The sequence below is a fragment of the Balaenoptera physalus genome (assembly GCF_965194825.1).
Source record: "Balaenoptera physalus genome assembly, chromosome: 18".
NCBI classification, from domain to species: Eukaryota; Metazoa; Chordata; class Mammalia; order Artiodactyla; family Balaenopteridae; genus Balaenoptera; species Balaenoptera physalus.
In genome coordinates, this window is record NC_138899.1 from 66,805,239 (window position 1) to 66,826,349 (window position 21,111).

Sequence of the window (21,111 nt, forward strand, 5' to 3'; positions counted from 1 at the left end):
CCATGCTAGGTTAGTTAGCTTTATTACTGTTCTGCCAGGACCAGGTACTTTTCCTTCAAAGCACTTATCCAAGTGTCTAAATGTAAATCTATTTCTGGTGATATGATTAATACCTGCCTTCCCATTGATGGTAAGCTCCGTGAGGGCAGGGACCTGGTCTGCTTGCTTATAGTGAGTGCTCGAAAACTGTTGGCTAAATGAGTAATTTTATTATTTCGTTGAATTTGTAAAGCAATGCACAGAACCCTGACCTGACAATTCTTAGGGGCTCATCCCCCCTTCTTCTGCATTCTTACCCAAACAATAAAGTAAAAACATCTGTCCTTTTGTTTCACTCTTCACCAAAGGGAGGAGAGCCTGAATTTAGCTGGCAAGTTGGAGAAAAGCAACTCTGTTACATCCATCTGCCTCGTCATGGGCCATGCCCTTCTCACAGCCTGCTTGTCAAAAAGTTTGTTGGGGCGAGTGAGTGGTCATGGGTGATTCCAGTTGGTTTGTAATGAGGTGGGTAGATCTGCCTATTTCCAGGGCGAAGCCCATTTGTCGACTTGGTCTGAGCCATTTCTGCAGTCGAGCTTTATCAATCAGTCTGACATTTTGACTTCCATCTCTCTGACCTTTTAATTTTCTCAGTGAGTCAGTACTTCGGATGCTAAAACTTAGGTGTTAATTTAGTCCTCTAACAAAAATGGCAGGCTTCTTAGATTTTTTTTTCCTTTCCCTGTTATAATTGATGCCCTTGTTTCCTGAGCTGACTAGGTCAGAACAGTTTTTCTCTTTTCTACAAATCATGGTATAAATCTTACTGAGTTTCTTTTTTCCTTGGAAACTCCTTCCCTAGTCAAGTAGTGGAAGTTTCAGTAACTCCTAATGCCATCCCAGAGTCACTGATGAGATGAGTCTTTCACATCTCAGCTGCCTGCCTCACCCCGACTTCTGGTAAGAGAGCTGTGGCTGGCAGATCACGCTCTGAACTTACCAACAGTCTCCCCCGCCCATGGAAACTGAATGACCTGTGGGTTGGGGCAATTGACCTGAAGGCAGAGGCTCAAAGGAATCAAATTTCTACCTGGCTTGCAGCCTATGAGGTAGACTGGCACAAAATCAGTGCTCAAAGAAGGTCAGAAAATGATTAACCAGGCCAAACAGAATTCTTCTCAGAGAGAACTGAATCCGAAGTGTCAGCAAGCATCCACTAGCTGGGAAGGAGAACCCAAGAAGGGAAGTGCACAGCGAAGCTGGAATCTGATCATACCTGAGCCTTGGTAAAGGGGGAACACCAGAGAGAGATGGCTGATATCCTGCTGCTGGTTGTTAGATGGATAACCAGGCTGCCAGAACTGCCTTGGATTCCAAGTGTGCCCGTGCCCCGCATCCAATACTACTGGGAGCCCATGTACACCTTTGTCCTCTGCAGCCAACAAAGCTCAGTGAAGACTCTCACAGTTCAGGATGCTTCTGTTTGTCTCTCCTGAATTCCCTTTCTGTTTCTCCAGCACCCTCGAGGAAACGTCTACAGGGTATTCCTTAGCACAGAACAAGAGCATGTCTCTATTTCCTACCGAGCAACTCTATCCATGGTCTTGGTTTACTCCCAACTTCACACATGACCTTGTTGGCCACAGGAGCCCATGTACTTGATGTGGTGGAATAGAGCAAATGGCGTGGGCCAGAGGTGGCAGACACACAGCTTGCGGGCTGATCCCGGCCCTTCCAATGTGCCTGGTTTGGTTCACACATATTTGTACGAAAAATTTTTGAATTCATTTCTCACATTTAAAAAGATGGAGACTCCCCATAAAAATCCAGATTCCTAGATTCCCTGAAAAATGTGAACAACCCTCCACAGCGCTGGGCCTCCTTTCCCTGAGTGCAGTCATTGGTCAGAGCTGAGTAATGGCCACCCCTTCCATTGAATACACCCTTAGCTCTAGTTCACCCCTGGCCTGCCTCCATCGCTTATGTGCCTCTCTGATCCCTGTGGTCACTGGACTTTGAACTCACCGACAGAGAAAGAATGAGGGAGCAGATAGATGAGGAAAAGAAGCAGTTATCTCTTAAGCCAAGGCAAGAAAGAGAATTAAGGAAGGGATGCAGCCAAGAGAGGATATAACAAGTGATGCTAAGGGTGGGGACCCAGCAGTGCCATTGAATTTGATTAGGAGGGGGTCACTGATGGTTTCCATGAGTCCAGAAGCCAGATGGCAAGAGGATAAAGAAGCTGATGGTGGTCAAGTTGGATATTGGAAATTCAAAGAACTGAGTCATGAAATGCAGAAGAGAGATATGACAGTTTCAGAAATATTAAATAATGACCATTGCTAATGTCTTCAGAATTTCAGAGACTTACAAAAACTTCAAACAAAGAAGGGTAAGCCTATTATATAAGGGAAAAATAGATATTGTCCCACAAGGAGGTGATATTTATTTATGGAAAATACGTAAGTTGGGATGGAGAGTACTGATTACTTCATGGGGATGGTTAGTCTTCTAGAGCTAGAGAGAGGTGGTCTGTCTCTACTGAGATTTGTAAGTTCCTGTGGCATTTTGTCCATGTTTTAGTTTTCCTATCAAGATGGAGGGACGCTGAAAAAGTTTTGATTCCCAATTGGTAGCAGCACTTGCTTTTAAAAAATGTCCCCGTGATAATTTTTTTGGTCGAATATTATCCTGTGGCCTGTTTCATTTTCTCAGTGCTCTTCAGAATATCTCATATGAAATAAGCACCTTGGATTTACACGAAGAAATTTGCTTTACAGAAAATACTGTGTAATAGCCATTACACGTTATTTGGTCTGTCTGCATATAATCACTATGAATTATGACTTCTGTTTACAAATCCATGTGCCTCAACCCACAACTGCTGAGACTTTATTCATTCAAGACCTTAAAGTGGACTTGGTTTGTGTTCTGCTTCCTTACCATCCTGGGAGTCTTACTAATGCACCCACTTCTGTCTTCCTCAGGCTCCCAGACTAGAAATATCTGCTTTCGAGTAAATACTTAAGTATTCACTAGGGCTAGACCTTCTCAGGCAGCTATGACCAGCTCCTGATGGAGGCTAAGAAAATTCTTTCAGATTCACTCACATGAAATATCACCTCTTCTTTCTTTTGTGGCCTCAGGCTTCTCGCTTCCTGCTTTGTTGAAATCCATAAGTTATCAGGTAGATTTTGCTTCTCTGGCTTGATCTTTACCTGAAGCATCCGAATGCCTGAATTCCCTTCCGGGTTCAGCAGGGGAAGAGGGCTTGGCTCCTTTCACTGGTGGCCGCCATCTTGTTTCTACTCCCAACTCTCACGTTTTCCCAACCCTTTCTTGCTGGTCAGCTCCTTCTCCCAGCATTGACTCCCTTCCCTGTGCAACTCCTACAATGCACAACTGGGAGTTTCTCTGTTTACAGTTTGCTGATGGGGAAGGTTTCAATTACACCTCAGCTGGTTCATCCTCTTTAATTTATACTCCCACTGACTGCTCTGTTCCCCTATACTTCTAACTATTAGTCACCTACGTGGAAGGAAGATATTGAAAATATCCTTCTGGGTTGACCCAATTGTATGGTTCTTTTCAATAACAACTACTTATCTGAAAGGAAAATTAAAGTCTGAGGGCAGTGAGAGATTTATAGTATCCACAGCGTCAGTGGTCTTTGGAGCTGGAAAGATCTTGGAGAGAATTTAATCCAAACTATTTATTTTCCAGATGAGGCTTGGGGAAGAGATGTGATTTACTCAGGATCATTTTATTAGCTAATGTCAGATACCTTGCCTTCCTACACAAGACCATTTCCACCCCAGAGTATTTATTGACACCATGGTTATACCTAGATAGTCATACCTACATATAACCTAGTCATGTGTGTATGTGTGTGTGTGTGTGTGTGTGTGTGTGTGTGTGTGTGTGTACACCTGAAGAATGTTTCCCAAACCTGTCAGAATCTTATGAGATGCCTTAAAAAAAAAAGGACAGTAGCATAGACCCGTATCAGACACCCTGAAACAGAATCTCTGAGGCTGGACCCAGGAACCCACGGTCTGGCCTGGAGAATGCTATTTTATATAATTCTCTTGCCCTCCCCCCCTCTTTGTTTCTCTCCCATCAGGCACTGCATTTTCTAAGACTGGCTGTTACCTGTGTGAAAGGGACGCCAGGTAGGCTCACCATACTACGTTGTCATGGCAGGAACCAGAAACCCGGGGGGAGAGGTGTGCATGTAGCAGCTGCCTGCTCGTGGCTCTGCGCACAAGGCCCTGTATCTTTAAGCAGAGCTCGGCGAGCTTAGAGACGGGCTTTGTTTGCTCGTCTATGTGGAGGCGGCCACCAGCCTGTGAACAGGACCTGGAGCCGTGGGCGTTCTCAGGGGAAGCTGCCACATGAGTCAGGCCTGCAGAGGATTGTGAGGCAGAGTTCTCGACATGCTCAGCGATGATTCAGGGGCCCAGCTGAGACCTCGGTGTGCCAGGCTGACCAAGTAACCCACTCTCCCTGCCCGGAGTTAGCCCTGTCTGGACGGTAGGGAGTCGTCCTGACTCGGACGACCACATCATCACCACCAGCAGTCAGAACGATGGACAGGAGACCATTCTCCCCGCAGCAGCCATGGCATGTGGGCACAAGGAGAGCCGGGGAATTGTGGGTTCAAATGGTCTGGGGTGACCAGCTCCCCGTGCATGAGCATATCAGTAAGGCATTAGTGCTAGAAAGCCCACGAAATCACCGGCTGTATCCCCAGGGGTTACTCATCAGTGTGATACACGGGTGAGGGATGTAAATCCCTTCATGCGTTTAGGGATCAAAAGTCTCCTCTGTGGTCAAGGACTTGGAACAGCCCTACGTGAAAGCAGTGAGAATGACCCAGTGACCTTGGGGCTGCCTCCCAGCCCGGCTCTGAACTCCAGACGCATCTGCAGTAGTTCAAGTGCCCTTTATTCTTGATCCTCAGGAGGTGAACTATTGGCCTCCTTTTCCCTGCAGATACCAGGGTGGGGCAGAGCTCGTAAATATTCATCCTCTTCTCGTCTCATGGCTCTGATGGCCCCCAAAGGCTTGCTGTCTTGCAGGCCAACCAGAGGCTGAGGAATAATAGAAGGAACCGTGTGTCACTCAGATTGTTCTGGCATCACTTTCCCTCGAAGTTGGGAGAGGACCTGGGCTATCTCCCACCCCTGAATCACTTGGAAACCAGAAGTCACAGGGCAGAGGGTGGATTTCACACTTAGGTGTCAATGAGCAGATGCAGCCAGAACCATCACGTCTTTCCAGGGAGATAAGGGGATGCAGGGCACGTGATCTGTAAGTGTTTTTATTTGTTTGTTTTTACCTTGAATCCTTCAGGCATTCTTGTTGGAGAGCGAGTCCCAGGAGAACAGCTTCCCTGAGTGGCTGGTCCATGTTGAAGGGGCACAGCGGGCGCCGTCGGGGAGCTACAGCGGCCAGTAAGTAACATGACCCCTTGGCGATGCTCCACGTCAGTACCCAGGCCCAGGTGGGAGCAGCGATTGTGTAACCTTGAGTTACAAGGAACCGCGACCCATGATGGCTGGGTCATGTAGACAGGGGCTGGGGTTATTGCAAGAAACAAGGGGCAATGCAGCAGAAGTTCTCTCCTCAGAAACCACAGTATGGTTAGTCCACCCGGAGATCAGAGCTGGAGGCAAGATAGCTCTCGGGACCTTGGCACTTGGAGGTGGTGGAATTCGTGCTCTGCCACTGAAGCGACTTGGCCAGCTCTTTGGTTTCTGCTGCTCTCTATATGCATGCTTTAGCTTTTCCTCCCACCACCCTCGACCTAATATAACCCCTCTATGCTATGTTTTCTGTTTGATCATGTTTCTACTTCCTCACACTTTGGGCTTGCTCTTAACTTCAACTGGCTCAAGGCTATTCATGGTCTTACCCACTGCATCTCAGCCCCTGTGCAAACAGCCTGAGACTCTGTGTATTTCCCCATTCAAAGTCCTGTCAGTGAGGATCTGATTGGCCCAGCGGATCCCTGTTTGAGCTCAGCTCTTTACAATAGGTCATGAAATAAGCCTGAACAGGCAGCCCTGACACAGGTATCTACTTCCATCCAATCAGATCAGGACAGAGGTAATAGGGCCGCATCTGGGGCTTCCATTTCAGCACAGGCTATGGTAGGACACTGTCCCTTAGAAAAGGCCATGGATGTGATCTAACCATGTTTTTCGACAGGCAGCCAAGACTTAAAAAGCTCCCAGTTAAGGGAAAAAGCAACAGCTCCAATCTCAGGCAAATGCCATATATTTGGATATTGTTACTAGGCCCTTAAAGTACAGAAAGAAATTTGAAGTCACCTTGATAAACTATACACAGGATAAAATATAATGTTGCTGGAACCAATGCCAAATACCAAATTTTGGGGTAAAGCAAATTATACACATATGCAAAAATGGTGGAGAAGGGGAGAGATGGGGAGAAGGGAGGCTTGGAAATCCAAGCAGGCATGAAATACAGAGAAGATCTGGGGGTCATGGTGAAACACAAGCACTGTTGAATATTTACAGTAATGTGGAGTTAGAATATAATGTATAGGATTCAATAGAATTTCTTGTAGTGTTCTCAGCATTGGCTAAATCCTTATTACATTTAGTTTGTTTCCATATTTTTTAATAAAAGAAGAAGAAAGGAAAAGCAAAAGTGCTGGAGAAGATTGGGGGATGCAAGGTGAAAAGAAAGAAAGGAAGGGATGTAAAACAATAGTTGGATTCTTTAGTGTGGGAATAAAAAAAAACAGGCGAAGGATTGACTTTTCAAATTCAGCCTCAAAATCTAAGGCAGCAGATGTGTGGACTACCCTTTTATTCCAATGCCACAATTAAAATCAGAGGGAAAAATGGGGAGGCGAAAACTATTGGCAGGTTGATTGCCAAGCAACTGATGGAATTGCAAAGGGCCGAGCCAATTCACTTTTCTTAACAACAAAATAATTGGACTGTGTCTGAACTATGTGAAATTATCTCCATTTTTACAGACACCAGATGAGTTTGATTATTCAGTAATCAATGCACTGCTCAGCACTAGCATGTTATATCAGCCAAAATAGATGATTTGACTCCAGAAATGTCAATTCAGTGGCACCCTGTTAACATACTCTTAGGCTTTGTAGGAGAATGAGCTCCAGAACCAGAACTTTAGTTACTGCTTTACCCAGAGAGACAGCGGACCACTGGGTAAAGCCACTCAGCTTCCTCTTGGAGAGTGCAGTGGTTAGAAGACAGGACATAGCTTGTCCTTTTCCCCCCTCACTGGACTGTAGTAGATTCATCCAGTCATTCAAAGGTAGGCTGCAATGCAGTTCTGACACCAACCACCCAGGGTTAGCACAGACTTTACAGGGAAAGGGCACTATCCTCCAAAGACTTCTTTCCCTTCTGACACCAGCCACATGTTCCAGGGTCCCCAGGGCACTCACACTTCTGAACAACTGGCTACAACTTTGGGGATTCCCATGACCCTTTCAGATTTGATAATTCGGTAGAACAACTCACAGAACTCAGGAAAGTGCTCTACCTACAGTTTTACTACCAAGGATACAAATCTGGACCGGTGAAAAGAAGACACCCATAGTGTGAGGCCTGGGAGGATCCCAAATGCAGAGCTTCTGTGTCCTCTCCATGTAGAATCAGGACGTATCCAGGATGTATTCTGGTACATTGATATGTTCACCAACCAGGAAGCCCATCTGAGCTTGGTGTCCAGAGCTTTTATTGGGGTTTCGTTATGTAGGCACAATTGACTGGGTCATTGACCACTTGCCTGAATTCACTCTTCAGTCTCCATCCTTTCCTTGGAGGTCGAGAGGCTGGGCTGATGTCAGGTGGTTCAAAGCTCCGACCTCGAGTTACGTGGTCGGTCTTTCTGCCATGGCCAGCCTCCATCCTGACATGACCTAGTGGCCCACCATGGGTCACCTCACCAGCATAAACTCGGGTGTGGTCTCAGAGGCCACTGTCTTCTGGTGAGACTGGAGACTCCCAAACTGCTGTGGCTGCTGCCACTTCCCATGGGGAGAAAAATAAAGTTTAGGTGGTGTTTCTGCTTCCTAACCTGCATCCCAGTGGCTTGCCCTTTCACCTCCATCCTTCCCCTTCTCCTACCAGGCTTCCCCCCGGCTGTCACTTCAGGCACCCAGAGCTCCAAGATGGGGAGGTAGCTCTTTCCTCCTGTCCTGATCACCTTTTTTTTTTTTTTGATTCAGATTATCTATGTCCCAGGAAAAATGACAGTGGAATAGTTATCCTATCAATAGTCCCCCAAAGAAAATTGGTGCTCTTTGGTGTACTTCTCACGGTCTGGGTTGGGCTGCTTGGTCTGCACTTACCTTCATTATTATCACAATCATCACCATCACCATCGTCATCATCATAATCATCCTCTACCTCCTACTCCTCCACAACCATCCAAGATCAGTGCCCCACAAGGACCTGTAGGAAGCAGCTTTCTGTGTTTTTACCCAGAGAGCAAACCAAGCTCTGGGGAGGAAAGTAGAAAACAGACCAGCAGGCACAGCAGGCAGTAAGCCTGAGCTGGTGGGAGGTTGGAGGAGGAGAGAGAAGGCAGGAAGGACGTGAGACATCAATCTTCCTGCAGACAGCTGGCGAGGCCAGGCCAGCTGTCGGCCAGAACACACCGGAACATGGCCACCTGGGGGACAGGTCTGCTGGGGCAGTCCAAGCCAATTGCTTGAAAACAGAATTATAGAGGAAGTATGGCAGTGAGAGTAATGGTGCTGGCCCTGCCCTCTTGCCTCCCCAGACACAGGAAGAGCACAGAGCCAGGGCAAGGCCGAGCTCACAGGGCAGGTGGCCACACAGGACACTTGCACCAGTCACTGTGTTCTCTGGGGTCAAGCTGGTCATCATGGAGACAGAGGGAGACTCTCCGTTCTCCTCCTAGCTTCCAGACCTGCAGTCTGGCGTGGTGCTTTGGGGCCAGGGAGACTTAGGTTTGATTCCTGGCTCTGCTGATTGCTAACTGTGTGAGGTTGGGTGTGTGGCCTGGCTTACGCTGAGCCTTGTTTACCGTGTGTCATGCTATCTTCCTCCTATTGTGGAGTGAGGGTTAGATGAGATGATATCCACAGAAGCTCTATGATACCCAGCATATTTAGCCTGTCGCCCTTCCTTTCTCTCTTGTCCTCAGGTCCCTGGTGCGACCGTCTTCCACACAGCGCCCTGCACCTGCAGACTTGGCAGAAGCTCCTGCTCCATTTCTTGCTGGGCTGGGATGATTCAGGATCCCCCACCATCCAACAGAGTTGGCTCCTGAGGGGGAACAGCGCTGAAGGAGAGCTTCTCATTCCCCCCTTGACTCAGCCTGTGGACTCTGCTGGAATAAAAGGAGGTTGGCATTTATGTGCTGTGATTTCAGGGACACCAGAAAGGCCTTTCCTTTGCTCCCCTCACTGCCCCACTCCCACCCAGAAAAAACCCCCAGAAAACTCTCTCCTCTACGTCGCCTGCTGAAATTCAACTAATGGGATTTTGTTCTTTTAGTTAAGTCGTTTAAATGCAAATTTTCTTAGAAAGCCTGAAATGTGTCTGTCTGTATGAATGAATGAGTCTCATTCTCTCCTCTGAGGTCCTGTGTGAGGGATGGCCTGAGGCCATCGCTGAGGAGGGAAAGCAGCCCAGACTCTACTTAACCTACTTCACAATTTTGCTTTGAGCCCATTTCAACAGAGGGTGCAAGACCGATTTCTCATCAAATCCACAAAACTCATTTTCTCAGCCTTGGAGTTTTTTCCTGCCCCACCCTCAGCCCCACCCCACCTCCTCCCCACCTCTGTACTCCACTGTGGCAGGAAGGAAAGATGGGATGTTTGTTGAGGGTCTCTTGTGTGTCTGGATGGGGATGACAGATGTCATCTCATTTAAACCTCATGCAATCCTGGCAGCAGGGATTAATCATCTGACTAGATGAAGAGAAGAAACAAACAGCAGAAGAGTTAGTAAATTATCTAAAGACCCCAAACCCGTGAGTGGACCAGCTGGGATTTGGACCCAGGTTGGTCTTACTCTAAAGAGTATTCATAAAGTGGTAGTAACTGCTTCCACTTTCTTCTTGATCCTATCGCCCACGTTCCAGTTCTAATTTATTGAATTTAATATATGAATTACAAAATATAAGTTTCTAAAAAGAGGATGATACATTTCCATCACAAAATCCTAGATTGTTAAAGACATTTTATTGTGAAAACACTCAAACATCCACAAAAGGTAAAGAGTAGGATTGCAAACCCCCTACCATCGTAGCCTGTTCTCACTACAACGGATAAAAGCAGGTTAACAACCAGGTGATATGAAAAGCATTGGGAGAGGCAGAGCCTTTCAGCTATTCCTTTCCTACAGACACCTGCCCGAGCACAAGCTCTGTTACGTTGTTCATAGGTGACAAGGATCACTAATCCTTACTGAGAGTTTACTAAACTGCAGACGTGCTTTGTGCTTTACGAATGGTAACCAGTGTAATGCTCCCAACCTCTCAATTACCACTGACTCATTTTGCAGAGTTGGGTGCTAAGTCCAGAGATGTTCCTTTCTTGCCCAAGGCCATGTGGCTGGTGGCCAGGGGCAGAGCTGGCGCAGGAACCCAGGCCACCAGGCTCCAGAGGCCATGCTTTACACCCTGGACTTGGCTCCCTCGGTTCCTCCCTGACTCGATTTATATTGCAAGACAAAATCCGCAAGCACCATATTTCCCCACCTTTGGTCTGTTCCCAGTGCCATGCTCATTTACTCCTTTTTCTTACATCAAATGCAAACCTTTTAGAATTATCATTTGGAAATTCCAAAACGTTTGCCCCAAGAGCAGGGGGCCAGGACTTTGAGCTTTCAGGCCAAACACTGTTCACCCTTTTCCCAACTACCTCTTTCAGCTAAAGCTTCCCTAGATGATCTGCAGGAACGGGGCATCTATAGCCAGCACCCCCCAACCCCCACCCCATCTCACCACACCCTTGTTTTTAAACAGAATTGAGATTCTCTTTCTTTGTGAAGTCACCAAATCAATTCCAGTTTATTAACTGAGAACAAGCAGAGTCTGAGGTGCCAAAAGCTAAAATGGGGTTTAGCAAACATAATGAGAGAAGCGTGGGGAGAGGCACCAGAACGGGAGAGGCTGGCTCAGCCCTTGCAGACGAAGGAATCAGGACACATGAGGACTTGCGCCCTGCTGAGTCTCTTTCTAACAAAACTATGTCTCATGGCCACGTGGTAATAGTCCAGCTGACGTTTGGAGTTGAAAACAAAACCTAGTTCCTGGAAGCCCGAGCACTGCCACCTGCTCTGTCCCAGGTCTACAGCCAGAGGAGAGAGCATCGGGGGACACTGTACCAGAAAAGAGGGTGAGAGAGAACCAAGGTGATGGGGGAGTCTTCAGAGAGGCATGGTGGCATGCGTGTGCGTGGGACGCCCCTGTGCCTGGCTCTGTGCTAATGCCTCATACCCACCCCCTGGCAGCCCCAAGAGGTGGCCCTTCCTCACTCGCAACTGGTGAGAGGGGACCACGGGCTCAGGAGTGTGGTCTCAGGACCAAAGGGCATGCCTTTCCATCTGAGCCCTGCCCTTCCATCTGAGCCCTGCCCCTCTCCAGCCGTGTGACGTCAGACGAGTCACATAATCTGTCTGGGCCTCAGTTTCCTCATCTATATATTGGGGACAAAAATAGTTCTTATTTCATAGGGTTGTTGCAAGGTTTTAAGGGCTGGTACATGCAGAACGCTTAGAACAGTGCTCAGGACCTAGAAAGCACCATACACATAGTCGATAGCAGAGAGGAAAGCCTTGGGGTTGGCCTCAAGCCGCCAGTATCCACGTCCTCGTGCTGCTCTTATGGCTGGAACCTTCGGCTAGAAAGTCAGACCCTCTCGGTCTCAGTTTCCTCTTTTATAAAAGGTGGATAACAGTAATCATATCGGGGAGTGGTCAAGAGGTTGAAAGGAATTAATATTACAAAGCCCTTCAAAGGAACACACCTGGCACCAGCGAGCGCTCAGTGTAATTATTATTTTGCTCCGTAGCACGTTGACATTGTACAAGGCGGTCACCTGTCAAGGAGGCAATGGGGTGACCTGTGATACCTGCGATTTTGTTCCATGAGGAGAGGATATGAAATTGGAGCCAGAAAATGACTGCCTCTATTTCTCACTTCCCATAGCGGCCAGAATTCCCCAATTCTGGTTATTTTCAAAAGCTACAGTTTCGCTCACCAGCTCCTGATCCAGGACCTTCCCCCAGGGACCCCTCCCACCCGAGTCCCACACACCCGAGTTCCCACCCGAGTCCCACACACCCGAGTTCTCCGCGCCAGAGACCCACCCACGCAAAGCCCTTTGTACCCGGCTCACGGGTTTCTGCCTCCTGACCAAGTCTGTGCGTTGTAGCCGTAATTGCTTCACAAGTTATATGGCTCATAAAACAGAACAGCATATTGAAGGGGAAATTAAACGACGAATAAGCTGGTTTTCATCACATCTTGCAAGGGTGCTGGAATTGCTCCATGTGATTTGATTCCAGCTCAAAAATTGCAGTAGGGCTTAGGTAAAGGCTACTATTTACCTATTTACCTAATCGTACCTAAGGTACGATTTACCTCTCCTATTGTTCTGGGGGTTTTCCGATGATCTCAGAGCCATGGGCTTTCTGTAAATGTGTTGTCTATTAGCTCCTCCCCTTGTAGTGCTACTAAAAGTACACAAGGATCATGAGATTTGGGGATTTGCTTATCCAGGGGCCACAGAGCATAGCACAGGGGATTTTGGAGAACTGGACCACATAGAGGGGGAGGGCTCCGGATGCTCCTGCTTGATCCTCTCTGTGTAGCGCTGGATGGTGTAGACGGGCTGCTGAGAACTGCAGAGCTGCAGAGAGAGAAACAGATCAGTGAGGTGTCATCGGGAAAGGGTCAGGTGGGTTTAGTGACAGCCTGGATCTAGGGTAAGAGGTGAAATTCAAAGAAATCCCCTCTTTGAGCCTGGAATAAGAGGAAGATTGTTGTGATGGAAAGGTCAGGAAGAATCAAGGGTTTAGAAAGAAAAGAAGTCCCCTATTTATTGGACACTGAGAGAGAAAAGTGTAAAATATGTTTTTGCTTTCAAAGAACCTACATTTTCCCTGGAGAAAAAAGACACAAATATACAAAAACCTGAATTGATATAGAGATCAGTCCGGGCCATGAAGAAGGATGTTTCATGACAGTATAGCATTAATTTTGGTGTATAATGGTTGATGCAGAGAATAACTATTGGAAGATCACTTATGGTGTGGAGGACAGAGAAGGCTGTAGATAGAAAGGGCCACCTGAGCTGCTTTGGAAGCATTGGCAGGAATTGCAAAGGTGCAGAGGACAGGCAAGATGGCGTCTGCAAGAATATGGAGGCTTAGAGGCCAGAGGCAGGGCGAGTGTTGGAAAGTGGAGGCCTAAAGTGTGAGTAGCTGGGGGTAAAGCTAGAAAGGCAGATCAATGTGAAGGGCCTGGAAAGCAGGCTGAAGAGTTCATTGCAATACAGAATCATGAACTCTATGCTAAAATATGCAAGCACATTGAGCCTCCCACTGGTCGTGTGACTTTTCCCCACTGCCTTTGACTCAGTTTTTCCAGTTACTGGCGGGGGCGGGGGGGTGGTTAGGCTGGCCAGGGACGGTGCACCCATGGTGCAGGACCATGAATGGTTCAGCACACTAGTGCTTTTAGCTGCGGAGGAGAATCCTTCAGATCACAGCTCTCTGAGATGGATTAATCACCATTATCCTGCCACGTGAATATATGACTTTATTTTTCAGAGCGAGGAAGAGTGCTGATGGCCAGGCTTTCACCATTTATACCTTTAATAGGTACTGAGTAACTTGTACATGTCAGGCACCAGGCTGGGCACTGGGGATGCTAGGATGAATAAGACAGAGTCTGATGGGGGAGACACACAATTAAGAGATAATTATAGCCAGATGTGTACGTAAAGGGATTGCTGACTGCGTGAGGGCTGTGTGTGGGGAGGGGCAAACTCAGGCACCTGATCCAGCCCCAGGGATTGGAGAAGGTTACCTAGAGCTGCTGTTGTCTAAGCCAAGTCTTTAAGGATAAGCAGAAGATGCCAGGCAAGGGAGCGAGCGGACGGGAGGGAGAGAACATTCTAGGCTGAAGGCAGAACATAAGCAAAGCCACAGAATGTGTCATAGAATTAAGAGAGTGGGTTCTGAAGTCCAGTTACCTGGGTTGAAATGTCATCTCTGCCACTTACTAGCTATACAAGTTTGGGCAAGTTACTTACCCTTTTTCTGACTCAATTTCCTTGTGTATAAATGAGAGTAATGATTAGTACCTACCAGATAGGGTTATTGTGCGGACTACATGATATAAGGCGTATGAAGAGGCTAGCATAGAGCCCAGGACATGGTAAACACTGGATGATCGCAGTGATGATTATGAGGTTGATGACCACCAGTGGTTCAGTGTTACTGGAAAAGCAGTGGAAGACATGGCTTGGTGAGCGATGAGGCCAGAGACATCGGCGATAATAAACAGCCTCCCTACTGATTTTTTATTCTACAGGCCCATGGGACTTTTTAAAGGGTTTTAAGTGTGGGGATAGGATGACCTGATTTGTGATTTAGGTAGATTCTTCAGTGCTCTGTGTAGTGAGATGATTGGAGGAGGACAAGCCTGGAGGCAGGACGTTCTGTTAGTGGCTTTGCAGCGGTCCAGGTGGAGACAATCAGGGCCTACGTAAGCCAGGGGAATGGAAAGGAAGGGGCGCATTTGAGGACTCTAGGTGGTAAATGTGACAGGACTTGATGAAGGAGAAGAAAGAACCGAGGACATTCCCAGGGCTTCTAATCTGGGAGATGAGATGAAGAGTGGTCCATCTACTGAGACGGAGAACATGTAAATGCAGCTTGTGTCAGAAAGACAAAGGTGAGATCCTTCAGAAGAGCTGAATGTGAGGGATCTGTGGGCAGCCAGGTGGAGAGGTCCAGCAGACCATTGTTTGTATAACATGAAACTTATCAGAAGGTCCCAGCTAGAAACACAGATTTGCATGCTGCCAGCACAATGGTGATTGTGGAACTATTTGAGTCAATGAGATTGCCCAGGGAAAGAACGTAGGGTGAGAAAAGAAGAGGATCTAGGCCAGAATCCTGGGAAACACCACTATTTAAGGGGCATGAGAGGAAAAGCAGCCTTTAAAGCCAAGAAGGACAGATGGGAGAGGCTGAAGGAGAAGCAAGAGGCAGCGATGTGATGGAAACTAAGAGAGTGAAGAGTGTGAGGAGGAAGAAAGAGATCAACCATCTTAGATGCCACGTGGAGACCAACCAGGTAGGACCGAGAAAGGGGCCACCTGGCTTGGCAAGTAGCTGGGCAAGGAGGGGAGGAAGGAACATGAGCTGAGGAAGTAGAGACAGAGGGTGTTGACTGTTTGAGATATTTTGGTGAGAACAAAAGAAAGAGGGGCTTCCCTGGTGGCGCAGTGGTTGAGAATCTGCCTGCCAATGCAGGAGACGCGGGTTCGAGCCCTGGTCTGGGAAGATCCCACGTGCCGCAGAGCAACTAGGCCCGTGAGCCACAACTACTGAGCCTGTGCATCTGGAGCCTGTGCTCCGCAACAAGAGAGGCCGCGACAGTGAGAGGCCCGCGCACCGCAATGAAGAGTGGCCCCTGCTTGCCACAACTAGAGAAAGCCCTCGCACAGAAACGAAGACCCAACACAGCCATAGATAAATTAATTAATTAAAAAAAAAAAAGAGAAGTAGCTAAAGGAAGGGGAAAAAAAGAGTTAGAGGATGCTTCACTGTTTTTTCTTCTAGTGGGAAACAATGAAGAAAGTTTATGTCTGGCAGGAAGGAACTTATGTAGGGGAAGAAGTTGTAAAGGCAAGAGCAAAAGAAGGTATTGATGGATTCAAGCCCAAAAGGAGATGGGTGGACAGGATACCGAGAGCTCAAGAGGAAAGAGGTTGGCCTAGGTGAAACGGGAGCAAAACAAAGGAAAACATCATCTTTTCCATCTTTTGTGAGACCCTAGGGAAGAAGGTAAGTGGATGAAAGTTTTTGTAGGTGGGGACAAGCTTAAAGTTTGCCCGTAACAGTCTCAGGCTTTTAAAAGATGTAGAAGTAAAGGCCATATGCTGCAAGCGAGAGGTTCAGGAGATTGTTAAACCTTTCCGGAGAGTGTGAAGAAGTGGAAATTCTACTAAAAGGGTGCTGAGCAAGGACAAGAAAGAGAAAGACTGGCCATGGATTTGTGGCAGCACACATCTAAATGGTGGGACAATATTTTTCCTCCCTCATATAACGAGTTGAGAATAGGGAAAGAAAGGCAGGTTGCAGTATTCACTCAGGGTTGGAGCTTTGCCACGAAGGCCCAGTTAAAGTCCAGAAAGGCAAGGCAACTGGGGCCGCTGGAGATGGATGGTAGTGTCAAAGAACGAGCCTGAAAACAGGCTCAGGAAGCGAGCAATACTCCTTTTGTCTCCTTGTTTATCCCAAGGAAGCTCAAGGGAAAGAAATAACCTCAGAAGAAATTATGCACGTCTTATAATCATTATTATTTAACAGATGAGATCCCATTTTCATTTCTGCTCCAATTCACAATTATGAAAAACAATGTATTTAACTTCAAATGTCACCTTGTCCTTTTCTTGGGGTTATGCATCAGCTTAAAGTTTTGGGAACTCCAGAACCCTTAGATGAACCCTCCCGTCCGCCATCCATAGCAATCAGGCTGTTTCCCCAGCAACCTGGGCGGGGGAGGGGCAGCGTGGTCTTTTATCAAAGGGAGGAGGGAACATTGACCCAGACCTGCTGAGGGGAGGCTACCCAGCTCTCCAAAGCAATAACAGAAGAAAGGCCAGGAAATCACTTAACAAACAAGCATTTGGAACTTGTGGTAGAGAATGAACCGCCCCCCCCCCCCGTTACCATCACCACCCAGCCATCCCCCCACAAAAAAAATTAAGAGTAGGGCAAGAGAGTTAAAGAGATTATTTTTAAAAAGAAATAGGTTGGGCTGTGGTCTGAGAGAAGTCAATTGGTTGGGTGGAAAATTAAGAATATAGCGAATGAGGTTGTGGTGCTACCTCATGGACTCGGAAGAATCATCTGTTTTGGTTGTTGTTGGTGGCAGCCAAAGGGCAATAATTATTTTCTCTCCCTGGTTTGGGGCACCGCCTCAGTATAATCGATAGAGGAAGAACTTACTCCACTCTGGAGGTACCACTGCCATTTTCTCGGGAGGCCAAGATGCTCCGAGAACTTGCCTTCTGATTCCTCTGGCGAATGTTCTGGGAAGACCTCTCATACTCGTCCACTACAATATAAAAAGCTCCTTGAGATGGTCTGTCCATTTATTAGCCACAGAGACATGCACACAGCTCGGGTATCATCCTAACTTTGAACAGAAGTGAATTAAAGTTCGTATAAATAAATTGTGAAAAATAAAAATGGTGTTTGTACAGTATATTATGGCTCACGAAGCAATTCCTCTCGTTACCATATTTGATCTTCTCAAAAACTCTTTGTAGTCAATTATTATTCTGAGTAAAAAACAACCCCTAAGCTTGAAATGTTACTTAGCTTGTAAATATACTTTTTTATCATATTAATTCAATTGAATTTCTCTACCGCTTTCCTCCGTATTTCCAAGTCATTTTCATTTCACTCCCCTCCTCCTAAAACCTTCAATAGATTTCTAGAATTAAATAAAATCTCTCGTTCGATGCCCGCCGTGCTTAGATTCAAATCATTCTTCCAACAGTATCTCCTCGTCTCATCTCCTTGGAAGCATATTTCTTTGTTCTCTCTCTTCTCCCTCCGCCAATCCCATCCTTGCCTTCCTCTTCTCCTGGGTTCTCTGCTTTTAACAAGGCTGGATCCTAAACTTTGACCAGTTCTTAAAGGCTTCGCTTAGTCACGACCTCCTTAATAAAATCATTCTTGCCAACACACTCACATTCAGGTGTGTTCCCTTCCTTTTCAAGGTTCCCAACATATGTGAAATTTTTGTTTCAAAAACTATGTCAGAATGGTGTCGAAGATATTTAGTGAAGTGTCTTATTAAATTATAACTTCTTGAAAGCTGTGGTTTTCTTCTTTTTAGTGCAAAACCTAGATCAAGCATTTTTTCCACTGTGAATTCTTTTCCACGACCACTTCATAATTCCCTTCTCTCTCTACCACATACTTTTAATATACTTTAAGCAGATGTGCTTATCACATTGTATTGAAATGTTTGGTTTTGATGTTTATCTTCCCTATTAAGCTGTAAGCAACTTGAAAGAGCACGGCATAGTGGTTAAGCGGCCAGACTGCCTGGGTCTAAATCCCAGCTCTGTTATTAACCAACAGTGTGACACTGGGCAACTTACTTAACCTCTCCGTGCTTCAGTTTTCTTATCTCTAAAATGGAGATAACAGTAGTACTTACCTCACAGAGTTGCAAGGATTAAATGAATTAACACAGTAAAATGCTGATCAGAGAGTAAGCAATTGTAATTATTGTACTTTACTGTCCTTTGTATTTTTATTGACAAGAACAATGCTTAAACTAAACAGGCACACGGCAGGTGTCTGTTGAATAACAGAGGGAAAATGTAGATGATGGTTGTTTCTTACAGATTCTAAAGTCATAGATAGACTGCCCCACAGCAATTAACATGAGGTTTATAATAGGTGATCAATAAATATATGTGGGGCATGTTTTATAAATATTAATCCAGTGACTGGCAGGTTGAGAAAGATAAATATACTAAATTACACAGTGCATTAGGCTCATATCAAATAAATGGTCACACAGGATTTTACATTAAGGTTGTGATATACATTCCACTTTTGTTTTATTTATTTATTTATTTATTTTGGCTGCGTTGGGTCTTCTTTGCTGCGCGTGGGCTTTCTCTAGTTGCAGTGATAGGGGCTACTCTTGGTTGCCGTGAGCAGGCTTCTCATTGCGGTGGCTTCTCTTGTTGCAGAGCACGGGCTCTAGGTGCTCAGGCTTCAGTAGTTGTAGCATGTGGGCTCAGTAGTTGTGACTCGCAGGCTTAGTTGCTCTGCGGCATGTAGGATCTTCCTGGGCCAGGGATCGAACCCGTGTCCCCTGTATTGGCAGGTGGATTCTTAACCACTGTGCCACCAGGGAAGTCCTTCCATTTTGTTTTAAAGCTCCCAGTTGAGAAGATTGTTTAACTTGCCTGGTTAGTTTTAGCCAACCTATAGCTCTCTAACAAAGTGGGGGAAATCTACAAGGTAAATATCAGCCCAGATCACAGTGGCAGCCAGGAAGGGGAGTTGAAGATGGACCCTGAGACTCTGTGGCCCCCATGGGGCGGGTGTGGACCCCAGACCCGCCTGGAGAAGGCATAGGGAGCCTTGTAGCTGATCTGGCCCTTCTGCCCTCTGCACCTTGGAGGAAGGCTCCCACCACACTGAGGCTTTTGGTAGAAAGAATGAATCAACTGCGGATTTCAAAAAAGCAGATTTTTTTTTTTTTAAAAGCCCTTTTGGCAGATTAATCAGGCAGGTACGGGGCTATTTCACAGTCCAACAAACATGCACGCGCATGTCAGCGACCATACTGCAAAAAACCGGGGGACCTGTTTGTTCAGCTGGAAATGCTTACACTGGCTGCTTCCCCTCCCTCCCGGCTTTGTCACTCAACTTTCCTAATTCTGTGCTGGAGAGTTTTTTTTTTCCTCCTCTCTGCTTTTTAAAGTAACATCGGTGGAGCAGCTAATGAGGCGGTGGAAACCAAGCTGGTCCGTTCTGGGTTGCTAATGACTCCATTCCCGGGAGCCTAATCAAAGATTTGTACATTTAATTGCTGTCAAGTCAGCTCCAACCACCTGCCATTTCTGCAACACCTGAGCTCGCAGCTCGGTAGCCCCCGATTCTAAATGAATCCATCACCATTTTTAAAGGCCAGAAAGCCAGGCTGCTGGGCAACCCTGAATGAGATTTATCCGGGAGGGCAGAGACCACAGACCTTTCGAAGAGGTGTCACTGACCTAACTGGGTCAGCATTGGAGAGAACGGTGCTTTACTAGAATCAATTTCTCCTGCTTCTAGAGGGGGGGAAATGGGCGGGTGTGGTGAGGATGGGGGTGTGGAGAGGCTTTTATCCTTAAGGATGACTTAATTTCCATCCCCAGCACATGGTTGTGACATGGATCAATATTTGCTGGAGATCCTTTTCAATTAAAACAGTAATTGTTTTATTCTCTTTCCCTAATTCAGGCTGTAGTTGTGCTCTGGGCTTTTTTGGAGATTTGGGGAAAAAGAAAGCAGTTAATCTGGACCCGAGTTTAATCTAATGGTAAAACAGTCAACCTCATAAGGATAGAGATTAGAAAAGAAAATTACGTTTAGCCTTTGTTCTAATTGCAATAGGAATTCTTTAAACTCATGTCCTACACTCTGACTTTATTCTTTTCACCTCTGACATGGGGGCCTGGTGATTTGCATGTCTAACAAGTTCCCAGGTGATGCTTATCCCACTGAACTAGGAGAACTTTCTTAAAGCCTCTTGGAAATACCAGTCTCACTGTCTGCAGGTTGAGATTGCTGTTCACAAAGTACTTGATCGGCTGTGTCTACCTACTAGTAACTGAACAGGCCATGAGAAGGAGGTGCTGACCCTGAGAACTTTTGTAGGAAAAGAAGGGTTTGTTTCTTTTTTTTCACCTTCCCATCACAGGCCCACATATCATGGGTAAAGGAAGGAGACATAACAGGCCAACCAAGGTTGGGCAGGTACAGTGCTTTGACCTATAGACAAATAGCCCCTCCCGTCTGAGAATTCCTTCAGTTGGAATATGGCTAATTGTATTTGGGATTCTTTCTCCCTTAGGATGACCAACCAGCTCAGCCTGTCCAGGGCTGAGGGGTTTCCCAGTGCTAAAACTTAGAATTCTGGGCAAACCAGGACACTGTTCCTCCTATCTCCCTTTGGTTTAGCAGAATCTACGTCAAGAAAGGCATATTGTTCATTCAGATTTACAAATAAAATGCAGGTAAATACTGTCAGGCTATGAGCATTTTTTCCATACCCCTGCCAAAAAAAGAAGGAACTAAGGTATTTAGGTTGATAAATATTCACTCA

The 21,111-nt window shown here is 46.4% G+C and overlaps 1 protein-coding gene across 1 annotated transcript in view; it reads left to right on the top strand.

The window, feature by feature from the left end:
- The window catches only part of LOC309647594 (uncharacterized protein), a 142,104-nt gene extending 132,590 nt beyond the window's left edge, over positions 1-9,514 (top strand). Inside the window, exons 4-6 of the mRNA XM_082435040.1 lie at positions 4,103-4,151; positions 5,335-5,435; positions 9,163-9,514. Coding sequence (XP_082291166.1) covers positions 4,103-4,151; positions 5,335-5,435; positions 9,163-9,485 — 473 coding nt within the window. The 3' untranslated portion in view covers positions 9,486-9,514. The remainder of the gene's footprint in view (positions 1-4,102; positions 4,152-5,334; positions 5,436-9,162) is intronic.
- The last annotated feature ends 11,597 nt before the right edge of the window (positions 9,515-21,111 follow it).